The sequence below is a fragment of the Myotis daubentonii genome, chromosome 4 (assembly GCF_963259705.1).
Source record: "Myotis daubentonii chromosome 4, mMyoDau2.1, whole genome shotgun sequence".
In the NCBI taxonomy this organism is placed as follows: domain Eukaryota; kingdom Metazoa; phylum Chordata; class Mammalia; order Chiroptera; family Vespertilionidae; genus Myotis; species Myotis daubentonii.
In genome coordinates, this window is record NC_081843.1 from 42,966,351 (window position 1) to 42,982,797 (window position 16,447).

The following is a 16,447-nucleotide window of genomic DNA, read 5'->3' on the forward strand; positions in this document are numbered from 1 at the left end:
TGTTAATACGACACAAATCCATACCCTAGCCTAGTCTTTTCTTTTGAGACGCAGACTTATATATTCAGCTCGACTTACCCACTTAGATAGCTCATAAGCATTTTGAATGTTATATGCCCAGAATAGAACTATTTGTCTTAACCCTCAAGAGCTATCCTTTCTCAAGTCTTTCTCACCTTAGAAAATGGCACAACTAGTACAGTTGCTCAAATTAGACATGTGGGAGTCATCCTTGACCCCCTTCCTTACCCTTCCACGTCCTAGCTATCACCATGTCCTAACTATCACATTCTCATTATACCTTGTCTCCATCTCTGCTACCAATACCCTAGGCCAAGCATCATCAGCCCTCACCTGGACTCCTGGAGTAGCCAAACTGATGGCACTATGTCCACATAGCAGCTGGAGAGAACTATGCTGTTTCTACAGCTTTATCTCGTGTGCCTATCTCCTGTTCCATTAGGCTCTGGCCACCTGTGGACTTCTTAGTTCCATTTAAAGATCTTTCTTACCTCAAGGTCTTCACACATGTTTTCTTTGGCCAGGATGTCTCGACTAATGCGTTCACACCTTTTGTATCTCAGCTGAAATATCACTTCCTCCCAGAGATTTCTTGACCCAAGAATATCCACTCCCACCAAGAAACACTGTCATATCACAATTTGAAATTTTATATTTATTTCATATTTCCTCTACACATTTCCATCAGATCAAGAACTGTGTCTATCTTGTTTATGACTCTATATTAAGTATTTAGCCAATGTCAAACTAAGTATTTGTTGACTGAACAAGCTTCTGTCCTCTTTGTCCTACTTAACACTCATAGCCTGGCAAGATAACCATGCCCTTTTTGTATCACACATAATCCTCTCTCTTAGTGACATGCAAAGGTAATGAGCCTTTGAATCTGGCTCTGACACCCACTACCACACCCACTGTGTGACTTCGGTCAAGTTGCTTAACCTCAGTTGCTTCACCTAGAAAGTGGGAAAAATATTATCTGTCTTTTAGTAATAGTATGAAGATTAAAGTGAGATCATGTATATAAAGTGCTGATCATGAAAGTACTCAGAAAAGTTTCCTTTCTTCCATGTCTCCCAATAAACAAATACTTCTTACCTAATAGCACATATGCATACACAAAACCATCCATCCTGCCCTTCTGAGTCTTCCTGATGGTGACCTTCCTATTGAGATTTTTGCCTTTAGAGGATGAGACACTAAGCCATGAAAAAGAATTTATAACATTAAACCAAATATGTAACTGCAGCCCTAAATAACTAGAGTTTGTATTATAAGGGTACCTTCTCAAATATATTTGGAGGTAGCACAAAGAGAAAAGGAATAATATTTTTGATAGTGTAGAAGACATTGCTTTAAAAGAAAACACCAGATGGCAGCACCAGACGCTAAAGAGGTATCTGAAGGGACTTTTAGCACAGACCTGAGCATAAAACTACATTGAGAGAGATGATCATTTATAGAAAAGAGTTTCCCTACAGAAAAATAATGCCTACTTTATAATGTAATAAAGGATTTTTAGAAAAGGGGTTTCACATGTGACCAGCATAATCCTAAGAAAATAACCCCAAGCATTATCTAACCAATAAACAGAACAGATTGCAAAGTGTCCATTGAGGTCTTGGACGAGAACTTGCCTTAGTGGCATTTGTTTATGTTTAGAAATGATTGAAAGGTGACAGAAGCATCTGTGTCCTAAGAGAACTGAGCCAATCTATGTTGGAAGAACGTTCTGAGCAGAAGGTAATTCACTCTGCCAGCGAAACAGTCATGTTGCCCGACTGGAGTGAATTGTTTTCCAAGCACTGTGATCATGGTTCTGAAAAGATTTTCCTCACTTGAATTCACTGCAAGACTGAGCCCCCTGAGAACATCAGGCGAGATCACTGATTCTAATCAGAAGTCAGATCAAGGATTCTAGAGGGAAATTGTTATAATTGACAAGAGAAGAAACGAAGGAAACATTTGAACTCTAAAAAGAATGCATGTGGCCCGGCTGGTGTGGTTGAGCATCAACCTATGAAACAGGAGGTCACGGTTTGATTCCAGGTCAGGGCACATGCCCAGGTTGTGGGTTTGATCCTGGTGAGGGGCATGCAGGAGGCAGCCAAACAATGATTCTCTCTCTCATCATTGATGTTTCTGTCTGTCTCTCTCTCTGAAATCAATAAAATATATTTTTAAAAAGAATGCATGTGCATCATAGTCAGCCAAAAGTCGACCATCACAGGCAGATGAAAATCTGAAACCTAATAATGCATAGGGCAGTGCCCTTTATGGAAAATGTATGATGCACGGCACTATCTAAATTCTAAATGATAAAAGAAATACAGCAATAGACAGGATCAAATCATAAACAAAAGAGAAAACTACAGTTCCCAAGAGAGCCTTTCTGCTGAAAGTACCATTGCATGGCAAACATCTTTTTCAGCGAAGGAATAAAGTCCATTGCTGCCAGATTCTTATGCCTCTCTGAAGCCTAAGGAGATTTCTCCACTGTCATTAAACCAAGCTTGCTTTAAATCTGGCAACTAAAGAGCCCCTATGTTAGATGACCTTTCTCTGACCTCCACTGAAGCCTGCCTGGTCCCCAAACAGGCCAGCACACATCTGACAGCTGTGGGCGCCAGTTTCTCACTGACACATGCCTTTTCACGTCTGGGAGCAGAGTTGGCTGTCCTCTCACACAGCCATGCCCTCTAGATGCCCTGGCTCTGATGAACTCCCCGCTATGCTAAACGCACGAGTCATCGGGGCCCTCGCTGGCCTCTCCTTCTGACATTCTCCCCTCCAGACGACTGCGTGAGTCAGGAGGTGTCCTCTTATGAAGCCGTGGTTCCAGGCCAGCCTCTTTTAGCAGTCGTGACTGAGTGAGAACATGCTGTGCTCAGCCTGTTGGCTCCACTCTTGGGAGCACAAAGTATGTGTTATAACAACAAGCCCAAGAATCCTGCCCACACTCTTCCCTATCTCCAGATCTGTAATGAGAACATCTGAAGTAAATGCATACAATCAGGAAACAGGGCTGAAAGTCACACAGGAACAGAGTTGCTGATTGTGACCCCGAGACACAAGCCTTTTGCTCTTTGAATCCAGACCTCACATGTTTTGAAAGAAAAACAACAGCCAGAAGATGGGAAAAACAGATCATGTTTATGAGACCAGCCTGCAGTCCTTGCCACACTTAAGAGTTTGGGTTTTCATCGGGCGAAGAAACCAGCTATCCTTTCTTCAATGTTCATCGGAACACTTACCCAGCTTCTGTCAGTGTGACTCTTCAGCTTTAGGATCATTATCTTGAAATCTTCTAAAGCAGCAAGTCCATATAATGTCATTTTAAACATGGTAGTTAGAGAAAAGTACTAGATATTTGCCAAAATAATGCAATGAAAGAGTAAGGAAGAAACACTGAATTAAACATAAAAGATCCCCCACCCCCTTTTGGTTTAATACTTTGCAATACCTTGAGTAACCTTAGCTTCCCCCAAACAGTTCATTTATTTATTTTTTATTTTTTGAAAACAGTCCATTTAAAGAATCATGCAGGTGGGTGTTTCAAGTAGCAAATCGAAGGAGACGGAGAAGGAGGAGGAGGAGGAGGAAGAGGAGGAGGAGGAGGAGGAGGAGAAGAAGAAGAAGAAGACTGACCACATCCTATTTTTCATGATTTGACATCTGTAAGCTGTGACAAGGACAGCACATCCATCCCCCTGGCTTAAGTGTAGGACAGAGTCCATGGACCATGCCCTGTTTTGCAGGTAGCCACCCTCATGAGCATCCTTCCCCAATCCTGGCTGATGAAGAAACTTCAGGTGAAAACCCAACAACACTACACCCTATGACTGAGAACCCCTGGGTCATGCTTATTTACAATTAAATGCCCAAGTGGTGAGTCAGAGCGTGGTGTCCAACCCAGATAAAAGGTACAGAGCAGCAGCGGGAATTCAGCACGTCCCAGAACCAGGAACACACGCCTCCCTGCTTGGGTGTCTACACTGGGTCAATTCCCCACATACTACAATCATGTAAGCGTTAACAGAAAACATGCTGTATTCACAGAGCACGTCTATTCCTGCGAGTGCGCCAGTGTTTAATTATTGCTAAAGTCATTTGGGGTTTTTGACACAGATTCTATTTTAGTAAGATAAACTCAGCATAACCCAGTGTTGCCAAAAATGAATTCCTAAGGTAGATGACTAAAATAAACTGGTAATAAATATTGGCTTTTGGAACTGGGAGTATAGCTCTGTAATGCAGACATAGCATTAATGACTCATTTTCAAATAACAGTCTCTCCCAAGGATTATTGGTTGGAGGGGTCAGGGAAAAAAGAAGTTCTCTCTCTCTCTCTCTCTCTCTCTCTCTCTCTCTCTCTCTCTCTCTCTCTCAACAGAATGGAAGAGAACTATGAATCTGCCAGGCAAGGATGTTCTTATGTGTACGTTGCCATCAGAGATACAGCCCCTGGAGTGGGACAGGGGTCAACTTGGACAGGCTGCATTGAGTCAGAAATAGCCATCGAAAGAAACCACTCTAGGGCTTGAGGCAGTTGATTCGGGGTCTGTTTTCTCTCATTCCCCTGGAGGCAGTACGCACTGCCCGGTCCAACCAGGGCATCTCATGTGGCAGGAATTACCTTATCAGTCACAGTGGGCGCGGCCACGTGCCTTTGCTGCTTGAAATTAGTGGACTCTTTCAGGCCACCTTTACTCTCTAAAGTCAAATTCTGAACGCGTGGCCCACTTGGCTGAGCCTTACAACTTCTCAGATGCACCAGAAGGCTCTGGGGAGCAAAGGTCCGGCTACAGTTTGGGCAGGGCTCAAGCTGAGCTTCACTTGGCCCCTCGCCAGGTACCAGGGGCTGAGGCTTCTTCTGTGGGAATGGCCGGCGGAGCTCCCTGGGGAGCCGGTCATTTTCTGTTTTCCACTTTTCCAGGCATTTGGGCTCATGAATAGGCAGGGAGAGGGAGCCAAATTCCCTGCCACAAATGTAGCAGATGAGAGTCCTTGGTCGAGCTGGGACGCCACCAGAAGTTTTCCTAAGACCAGGCAGGTCATTAGAATTGTTGCTGTTTGGTTCTCTGGGCCCACCACCCTTGGGCTTGCAACTTCTCTGGTGAACAAGGAGACGGTCTGGCAAGAATGTGCGGCCACAGGACTCGCAGGGCAGCAGCTGGGCCTGAGAACTCTGGAACGCTGCCTCGTTCATTGCCTGAAGAATGTCGGACCCACTGCCGCCGCCCAGGGGCTGTGGTTTGGAGGGCTCTGGCCTCCGCTGGTGCTTGGGCAACTTGCTGTTTTCAATTCGCCACTTCTCCAAGCACTGGGGCTCATGAATGGCGAGTGATTGGGACCCAAATTCTCGGCCACAGATATAGCATATGCGGAATCCGGGCCTGCGGGAGGGGATCACGGGTGGGCTAGGCTGGCTTTCCGACATAATTCTCTTACCAGACCGTTTTGAGAGGATCACAGTTCCAGGCCTAGTTTTCTGAGGGTTTGTCTTTATGTTTTCAGCAGGGTTGACTTGCTCTGTTTCTGGCAAAAGGCTAAAAGAGGAGTCACGAGACAGAACAGCGTGGTTGATAAGGAAGGTAGGTTCTTTAGAGCGATGGAAAGTTTGTTGCAAGTTTTTGGAAACCCTTTTCTCCTTTCCTCTTTCCATTAACGAATAAATCTTTCTCGAGTCCTTGCTCTGATTTCAGCCCAGTTTCATTTGGGGCTTCTTCTTAGTGCAAAGGGTAGTCAGGTTGGCTCTCCTGGGGTTCCACATTGTAGCCAGTACCTAGCCCTTCAGGCCAGGACTCAGAGCTTCATTGAGGGGCAGCAGCCTGGAGCACTGCAAAGTCCCCATTGAACGCCCCGTGCCTCCGAGATCTGTGAGAGAAACAAATCCAGAGTTAGCGCGCGCGCGTGCACACACACACACACACACACACACACCTGTTAGATTAAAAGTCATAAAGAGCAGAATTTTTTTGTTTTGATTAGTATCCTCTCTCTGACTAGCACATAGGATTTTTCAGTGTTCAAATAAAGTTTAAGAAAATTTCCATTGTGAATGGCACTGTCACTGTATTGAAACTAGTATTCTGCCCAAAGAAAGATTGATATTTACTGTACCTCACAGACACACCTGACACAAACCATCAGAGGCACCATGCTGAGGTTGTAAGAGAGAGAACCAAGAACTGTGAACATCAGATAATGAAACCACAGGTCACCTGAGAAGACCTCCTCCCACTGCCTGAGGGAGTCTGGACGTTTCAGTGCCAGGATCCCTTTGACAAGGGCCTGAAGCCTATGGACCTCTTTTTAGAATAATAATTTTAAAAGCAAAAAAATAATATTCTTACGATGACAAGTAAAACTAATTTTATGGAAATAATTTATCAGATATTTTTACTTGCTATATATATTTTATTTGAAATATAGTAGTGTGCCAGACTTCTTGAGTGTCTGAGGGTCTGAGGTTAAAAACTCCTACAGAAGAAGTAATTCAACAGTGAATATCATGAGAATATTATGAAATATTATGAAAACTTTCAGAGGGAGTGTAAATGTCTTATAATCTACCAGGTATCCACTTTTCTTTATTATGGGAATGGAGTATTAATAAATTGTGGCCATGACTGTCAAACCAAGAATGCAACTCAGACCTGTCCTCTTCCTGGTGGGATATGTACAGATCTTCCCTGGGGTGAAGAAGTTCAGACTGTGTGTGATGGCCTTTTATAGCCGTTATGCTCGCTACCCTATTATTTATCTATCTATCTATCTATCTATCTACCAAATATTTTTTATAAAAACACAGCCAATGGTTTTCCCCCAGCAAAGCAGAAGACAGAGCTGATAAGACCTCATTATGGGCAGAACCTAGGAGTTGTTACCTTGGGGAAAGGGATGAGACAATGTTACCTAGGGTTTACAATCTAGCCCCAAGAAAGATTATTTTTCAGAAGTCTTAGGATCATCTTCACTTCCTGAAGGATGACTTGGACCTGAATTAGAAGCTTTGTAGCATCCGTTCCCAATCACAGACATTGACCGTGGTAAACGTGAGTTCAGGCAGAGCGAGGATGGCAGTGCTATCAATATCAGAATTCTGTTTGGGCTTTGTGCTCGATAAAGGACCAAAGGAGCTGTGAGATCTGTGCCCAGTTCCTGTATTTTGGTGCCAAGAAAGGTCTGAATATTTGCAGTTAAAACTATCAAATTAGGTCTGGCACAGAAAAGGGAACTATTTTTCATTTTGACAGATCCTAAGACAGTGATATTAACACATGTGACAAAAGAATGTGTTGGCCCCAGAGTGATCAGCACAGAAAGTAAAGCTTAGAGAAACAAAATGTATCACTTGATCAGCACCATCCAAAGGAGAACGTGAATCTAGAGAACACAGGGAATCCGGTAAAATTGTTTTATCAGCAAATGGGTGAAATAATACCCCAAACCACTCTGCTTTGTTGCTTTTGTTTCTTTTTTTTTTTTTTAATTATATTTTATTGATTTTTTACAGAGAGGAAGGGAGAGGGATAGAGAGCTAGAAACACCGATAAGAGAGAAACATCGATCAGCTGGCTCCTGCACACTCCCCACTGTGGATGTGCCCGCAACCAAGGTACGTGCCCCTGACCGGAATCGAACCTGGGACCCTTGAGTCCACAGGCCGACACTCTATCCACTGAGCCAAACCAGTCAGGGCTGCTTTTGTTTCTTGTTCACCGAGATCTCCTCTTTTAGTTTCCCATTTTCCTTGGTACCAGAAATTTTCATACACCAAATGTAATTAAGAAGGCTCTGGCTGGGTAGCTGAGTTGGTTAAATCATTGTCCTGATGAGCCAAGGTTGCAGCTTCAATCCCCAGTCAGGGCACATACAAGAGTCAACCAAGGAATGCATAAGTGAAGCAACAAATTAGTGCAGCAACAGATTAGTTCGTGCTCTCTCTCTCTCTCTCTCCCTCTCTCTCTCTCTCTCACAGTTCCCAGCAGATTAGAATACTGAGAAAGCCCCATGACTTGCCCCAACAACTCCTCCATTCCCCTTATGATAAGAGAACTAATATTTATTGAATGCCAACTATGCATCAAATATTGTGCTAATTTTTATATGTATAATTTAATTCTCAAATGATTATGAGGCAGGTATTATTATTTCAATTTTATAAACAAAGAAACTGTGACTCAGATAAGATGAATAACTTGCCCAAGACAGTCAGTTTCTAAATGACAGAGCAGGGAATCCATTCCAGCTCTCTCTGGCTCCAGCACTCAGCTCTTTCCATTATTCATTCTGCCTAAAATTCTGCCGGCAAAGCTTCTTCTCTTTCATTTCTGTCCCTGTTTTAATGGATGATTCATAGGCCCCGTGGAAAGGTACCTAAGCCCCCACCAGCCTTTAGGAGAAGGAAGAGGCAAAAGGGAGGAGGGGAATAAGGCATGGAGGAAGAGAAACCTCTGTGATGGAAAAAGCAGGAGAGACTGATTGGGGCTACGGAAGACAGGTTTTTCCCTTAAGTGACAGGGATCATTTCTTTTGCTGTAAGTGGTTTTCTAGATGAAGCTTTCCCCTGCAAGGTGGGCAATGCACATCCTTTTCCTGATCTCATCAACATCCTTCAGAGGAATGACCTACTGACCAGGGCGGGGATGGATGAGGGGGAACTGGGTGCTATAACGGGTGCAGGGGGAAAGCGAAGGCCGCCTGGAGGGGCCAGATGGTATTCAGTTTGCAGCCACCTCAGCACTTTGATGAGGAACGGATCTTTATTTTTGCAGGTGTGTGTGCACTGCCAATATTTTCTCTGAAGCACACATCAGCATCATAAAATTCCCAACCGAATCTTCACCTCTTCTTTTTGTATCATCTCTTTCTCCCTCCAATGTCCTCCTGAAATTTGCTTTATTGTGATTAAAGGCAACAAATTATTAAAGATGAGGTAGCTGGAAGCGAGTGAAATTCTTGGAAACTGAAAACTTTATGAAGTTGCTGCCAATGATTCTGACAAGGCACGGCCTGGTCAGCTGCTCTGCTCTATAAGTTTGTTCTAAAAGCAAAAAAACGCTGGAAGTACTAAATGCATATACTTACATTACTTAAGAAATTGGCCTGTCACCAGACATATTGTAAATAAAAGTTGCTAGTTTATAAAGAGAACCACTTTGCAAAGCCAGCTAGTTTCACCCCGAGCGTCCATGGAGAAAAGTTCACTCCAATTGGCCTGACCATATTTGCACATAGGAGATTTAAAGACTGTTTTGGAAGGCCATGTTTTATCAATATGATGCCATTTTTCCATGTCCTTTGGGGTTCACCGGAAGGGAGAGACAAACTCACAAGGATAAATACAATAACCCTGGAAATGCAAAACCCATCTTGGCTTTAGAAGGTGCTCCTCTATAAAAGAGGGAAAAGAACACAACCAAAGTGATTAAATCTCTTTTTTTAAAAATTTAGTCCTTAGGAACAAAATAAATATGTGATACATGAGCCCTTCCCTGTTTTAGTATAGAATCCAAATTCTTTAAATGGACAAATGAATAAATAAGAAACATGGAGTCGGGGCTAATGCTTACTTTTAGCAAAATTGTAAAATAGAGGAGGCTTGTCCTTAATATCCTCGGTCCACCCTGTTCCCCAGCTTCTACTCTCCCCTGCCCAGTGCCCTCACATACTATTTGGTCTCCCTTACCTATGAAATCTCACTTACAGAAAGGAGCTGACAGACTTATTCACATCAAGGTTTATGATTGATGAGGTAATATCCCTCCCAGAGCCTGGCAGAAACAGCTAGTTCCTTACCAGTAGTTATTCTGCCCAACTCACTCAAATTAAGAGCGCGCCAATTTTTAGCTGGACACACAAATTCCCAGCTACAACTCTAGAGGCTCCTTTGTAGCTAGTCAAGTATTGTGTGTGGCTTGTAAGAACTCTTCTTAGAATGCAGGGGTATAACTTGTTCCTCTTCCCTATGTTCGTACTGATGCTTAGAACATGGATGTGATGGCCGGCGTCTAGCAGCCACATAGGACCAGGTTATATTCATGTGACCTCGACAAGGCAGAGCAGAGACCTGGATGGACTTGAATATCTGATAATGTTGGAGCCACCATACAAGTAACTCCCTTGGGCTTTATGTGCATAAAGAAATAAAGGTTTATTGTATTTTAGCCATTTTTTAAGAGTCTCATACATGAAAACCTAAGTCAATTGAGATACAGTTGTATTTTAAATAGTTGTCATTGATTTCACATGAAATGAATTCTAATAGTAATATTTCAAATTTTAGGATCTTTTTTGATGAAATAAATTTTTTTTTGAGAAAGTGTATGTTTGGGGGCAAAATTGACTTATTAAATATATACTTTTTTCTGAAAATCAGAAATAAAAAACTTGAAACTGGAAATACTGAACCAATCGTTCTTTAAAAATTGCAAGCCATCCTTTCCTAGATTTTTTTGTTGGAACAAATTTGAATGGCATATTTTACTTCTGGAAAGTGAAAACCTAGTTTTTCCCATGATGAGCTTTTGAAAGAGCAACGAGGCATCATTGTTGGGCCAGTGGTTAACTCACTGCCTCTATACTCAAAATGCCCTTTTCTGTGTTCAGCTCTGTGATGCTGTCACTGGGACGCTGCATACCCCATTTCTGCTTTGTCAGCTGACCCTGAGTTATGTTCTGCCAACAGTGGAAATGAAGGGAGAATGCAAGGTTGGAGGACAAAGAGAGGACTTGCTCCTTTCTAAAGGCTCCCTGTCTGCTTGTGCTTCTTGTGACATCACCCCACCAACACTGCATCCCAGCAGAAGCAGTTCTTTCCTGTAGTTTACAGTTTTGCAATCCTTGCAAACCAGATTCACTCCTCTCCCTGACCAGATAACATCACCAGTCAGTCTGTGCCTCTCTTTGAAGACCTGACTTACAGCTCCATAAGGCACTTCTTCTAAGTTTCTATAATTCAAACCCTTTCCCTTTGATACTTCACCCTAAGAATGGTGGTTGTCACCTCCTTTATATAGCGGTGTTCTCTTTTATCCTGCTAGTTACTAGGTAACAACTTCATTTCTGGCTAACAAATCTTTATTTTAAATTCTCTTTAAATAAGTGTATGAATTCTGTTTCCTGGCTAACATAACTACCCTGAGACTATAAATAATAAAAATATGTGATATTCATGCTGTGCATTACCTTACTATTGCAATAAATATAAACTCAAATAAATGATTTCATAGAATCTTAGAAAGTAATATGGAACTTATCTTAACATTCAACCCTCAACCTATTCAGACACTGAAAGCATATTTTTGTAATTTTTATACCATCATCATGCTTCAGAGCTAGAAAATGCTGCTCTCTCACTTGTGACTGAACTAAATCTTAAGAGGAAACCTGCCATTTGGGGCATATTCACATTTTCCTTAATTTCATATGACACTTCTGCTGCTGACTGCCCAGTCATAAGGCCACCACTGCCACAGGGATGTCAACATAAAGGGATCACATTCATAAGTTGAGTGACCAGGAAGTGTTGAGGGGAGCTGGCTCAGCTCACTCTAGCTGGTTCTCTGCACTCCCACGTGGGCAATGGCATGAGCAGTCCTCAGTGATTCTGATGTGAATGGGCAAAAGGCCAGGTGAGAGCAACTGGGAATTGAAGATGATATGGCTTTGAAAAAACAGGAGCGGCATCTGAAAGGTAAATAATGGAAACACTTTAGCCTGAAGCTTATGGCTTCCAGGGAATATGGCTGTCCATACCGGCATTTCTATGCTAATCATGAACAATGAGAAATTTCCCTTTTCTTGTCTCTCTTTCATTGCAAAGAATTTTAAATCAACAAATAAGTTCCTTCACTTTCATTCAACCTAACTGTCAGGTATAGACATAAGAGTCTATAGTGCTAGGAAAGCTATGGAAATGGAAAATAGGAGAAGGGCACACTTTACCCTTCTAAGTAGAGCCTTCTGCAAGGACATTGTAAGATGCTGAGGCTCAAAATACCACTCCATGACAGCAATTGTTAGATTAAGCCTGTAATTTTCACTCTATATTGAGTATCCAAATCACAGACTACTCAAAAATCATGAATGCCACACAGGTGTGACCATGTAATTGTAACACAGACATTTGGTGTGGTAGAGAACTAGTTACCGAAAGCATCTGAATCATCAGAGTAGAGGCCTGTAATGTACAGAAATTCAAAGAATAGGCAGAAAAAGTGAGGGAGTCTGGCCATTAAACAATAAACAAGTCTACATATCATATTTTTTTGATATTTTGGATAGTTCTATTCCAATAACAGAGCTCTATTCCAAATAACTCTCAAGACTTTAAAGCAGTGGTTCATAGGCCAAATCTGGCCCATCGCTATGTTCTTTTTGGCCTGCATAGAGCTTAAAATGTTTGGATTAACTTCTATTATATTAAAATTGGGAGATGTCATACAAAATCTAGATTTTTGGTTTCCTTTGAAGAAGTGGAAAGTCTGGCCATCCAGAGCCCACATTCCAATGTGGCAACATCCAGCATTAGCCGATACTGAGTAAGGACTGTGCCTATAGGTCAAGCGGCCAGACTTCACTCTCCCAAAGTTTCTCATCAGCCCCTTGATCCATGGCTTTATAGTTCATGCTTGATTCTCAAAGATATATGAGTTTGTGACCATTTGCAATATTTGCTTTAAAATGTCCCTTCCCCCCATTTTTCTCCTCAATTCAATATTTGAAAATCACTTTAAAGAGCACTTGTCCTCAGGAAGCTGGGAATCTAGTTGAAGTCTTTTCTATCGAAGATAGTTTCTAAAAGAACGAAATATGTGTTGGTAAAAATTCAGAAAGGAAACTTCCTGATAAAGTATAATGAGGTTGAAATACTTGATTCTAGGAGGGAGGGAAGTATCTAAGGGGAAAAGAAGGAACCAGTGTCCTGAGAAGGAATTTTCATACATTATTAGAGGGTCATAGGAAATGATGCATTTAATTTCAGAGTAAAAAAAAAAAAATCAAGCAGCCAGTGTTTAGATCAGCCACAGGAGAGATGGTGGGGGAAAAGAAAAAGGAAAAGAAAAGTAAAACCGACAGGCAAGAAATGTGTTTGGAGACTATCTGAACTTGTTGGAGACATCCTCATAATTATTTAGTTATCCGTTAATATAATAAGAACAACTCTTCTGGTTAAGACAATGGTCCTTGATTTACCATTAAGTGAATCTCCAGATGAAGAATGTTGGATTTATTTGTCTAAAGAAAGGATCTGTCTATAAAAAGAACCATAACTAGGCTATTAACAATATACTGTTGACTTTCCAAGAATTGGGCTATAAATACTTCATAAGAGAATTATGCTTTCTTGTAGAAATTACAGAATTTGGTGCATTTTTTCTTTTGCCAAACTGACCATTTTGTTAGATACCACTGATAAATAAGTTCAAAGTGCAAATGTGTAAGAAGGGCACAATAGTTCCTTCTCAACCTCGAATGTGATATCTGCTATCCACCAACTGTCTAAAATTGATGCATTATGATGAAAAAATAGTGGAGGAAAATGACAGATACCCTGTTTTAGTATTAAATTTTTAAAAGTTGCAAATAGATCTGTGTTTACTAGCCCCCATCATGTGATCCTGCTTGCTCAAAGCTCCCATGTCTTCACGCTCATGATTTATTGTCTCAGAGTGCTAACTCAGTGCAATGTCTTTGGCATGGACTTCCAAGCCACAGAGTGATAGTATCGGGAGTGTAGTCATCGGACTAGTGTGTCCAGGTGGAAATAAACAATGAAGAATACAGCTGCCTTTGAAGAGAGCGTTTTGGCCAGGATACTTGGCACACGGTCGATGGGCTTCGCTGTATCCTGGAGGAACCTTTTATTAACCACATCACCCACTTACCCCACAACAGCCTCAAAATTGTACCTTAGCGCTCTCCACCTCCAGGAGGTCGGTACCTCCCAGAGCCTGGCTAGCACTTAAATGGATCGTCATTACAGTTCATTACGGACGTCAACACCCTTTGTTAATAACGCTTTCTCCACCCAAAGCTGTTTCTGAGGCAAGTCCCTGGGAAGAAAGTCAAAAACGGGGCCGAGCCCATGAGGCAGGCTGGCTTTCTGCTGTGTGTTATGAATGTGCCTCTGTTTTCTGATATGCTCAGCATGACTCCCCTGGTACTGACTCTGGAGACTTGGAGGTTCATGGACAAGCTGAAGGCTGTTTCTAAACAGGGGCTTTAAATTGCTGTTCTCCCCACCTCTCTCATCTTCCTATATAAACGTCATCAAAAATCTATTGTCATTCCTACATCTCATGCACAAGGCCCTCTTTCACAGGCCAGATGGTTTAACCTCTCTGATGGCTCAGAATTCCCCATACTGCAACCTTTCATTGCTCAGAAGTCTTGCATGGGAAAAAGCATACATGCTAGAGAAAACCACTAAAAGGAATCTCCTGGTGCAACTCATTAATTCTCCATGTCCCCACTGCCCAAGCCAAACATGAAGTGTGGGAACAGCTCCTTATTTGCAAAGCTCATAGTTTTTTTGTGGTTTAACATTTACTGAACGCCTCCTTCCACCCTATACTCAATAACTATCAAATAGCAAGGAAGTCAGTGAGAGTATCAATGGCTTCGTTCTGTTTTTCTTTAGTAAACAGAAAAGAAGATCCCTGTGTTTTTTAACTTATACCTAGGACAGGAAGATTGGGATATTTGATTAGAAGAATTCAATTTAAAGTTAACTCTGTGGATGCTCATTTTTTCTCTTTCTTGTGTTTTCAACAGACTCTTATTCCACCGCTGTGTTCCCTTTCAATTTGTTTCATTGTTTCTGTTATCTGGGTCTCCATTCCAAGTCCAGAAGGACAAGGTGCCATTAGGAAGGTGTGGCATCCTGTGGTTGACTCTACTGCTTATTTGCTCCGGAGGGATAAGGCAATGCCAACCAGCTTCCCTCCAAAAATGTGTGGCTTATACTTTAACTCCATTAAATTCTGGAGAAAGAAAGCAAGATAAGAAGCGATGGGCCCATCTTTATCTTGTAATTTTATATGGCAGAAGTCCACCATGGATTCCCCCAAGGCTAAAATCAAGGTATCTCCAGGCTATGGTATCTTGCTACAGCAGTGCTAGAAAAGGAACACACCAGCAGAAAGGGAGCAGCGTTGTGAATACAGCCCTCTGCCAAAGTGTTGCTCAGCTGGTCTGCCGTGCTGTGCCCAGAATCTTTTTGTTTTAAAGATTTATTTTTTACTTTTTTAAAAATATATTTTATTGTTTTTACAGAGAGAGAGGGAGAGGAATAGAGAGTGAGAAACATCAATGAGAGAGAAGCATCGATCAGCTGCCTCCTGCACACCCCTACTGGGTATGTGCCTGCAACCAAGGTACATGCCCTTGACCAGAATCGAACCTGGGACCCTTCAGTCTCTAGGCCGACACTCTATCCAGTGAGCCAAACTGGCTAGGGCTGTGCCCAGAATCTTAATAGTCGGCTCACAGTCACCCAGCTCTAGATTCCATTGGAAACACCATGGGGGTTGGGGGTGGGGGGCGTGCCATCCCAGGGGCCTTGCTGAGATGCCCCAGTCAGCCCTCTAGAATGAGAATTTCAATTCACTCTATAGCAACAAAAGCATAAATGTTCACCTAACATTATATAGTGGGGTTCAGTATCTCTCTCTAGCTCTGGTGGGAACCCTCAGCCAGTGTGGGTAAGGAAATAATCCCCTCAGATTCTGCATTCTTTCAGTGTAGTCTATGCATCTTTGCTGTCCACACTTAAGTATGTTTTCCCTTACCTCTCTGACTGTATTCTTTGCTGCTGCATTTGCATATTTGCATCAGGTAGAGTCTTTATTGACTAGTTTCTTCAGAAACTTGACTTGAATATACTCTGTTCCTGGCTAACAAACTACATTTCTTGTTAATGAGAGTGCTGTATGCACGACAACATTTTCCTTCTCTCCTTTCAGCAGTTTTCTCAGGACTGCTCCCAGTCTCCTCTAATTGGAGGTGGATAGTTAAACCCTTCCTAAGTGGAAAGGGTCACTTCCAGTTTGGATTCTGAGCAGAGAAGACATTTCCATTCCGTAGAGTCATTTCCTACTTGGAAGTGTAGGGTATCAGAACATGCCACTTTGGCATAAGGAGTACTTTGAGCTGAAGGCAACTGAGAAAAAACAGACACAGAAAAGCTCTCTGCCCTCCCTCTATTTGCCTAAAAGCAGGACAAACATTTGTAAAGGTGTCTCCCTTTCCCAAACCAGGAAGGGCAGAATTCACCAGGAGACAACTCTAGATTCGTTACCGTCCACAGACAGGCACTGAGAAGAACCTATATAACAGCAATACTAAATAGCCTTTATCTTCTCTAAGTTTTGCCCTTATACTCACCTTCCCAGTTTGCTGCCCCTAAAAGCCTAAC

The 16,447-nt window shown here is 42.2% G+C and overlaps 1 protein-coding gene across 1 annotated transcript in view; it reads right to left on the reverse strand.

Moving 5' to 3' along the window:
* Positions 1-4,094: 4,094 nt before the first annotated feature.
* The window catches only part of ZNF474 (zinc finger protein 474), a 29,272-nt gene continuing 16,919 nt past the window's right edge, over positions 4,095-16,447 (reverse strand). The window contains exon 3 of the mRNA XM_059693789.1: positions 4,095-5,898. Within this exon, the coding sequence (XP_059549772.1) occupies positions 4,640-5,686 (1,047 nt within the window). The 5' untranslated portion in view covers positions 5,687-5,898 and the 3' untranslated portion in view covers positions 4,095-4,639. The remainder of the gene's footprint in view (positions 5,899-16,447) is intronic.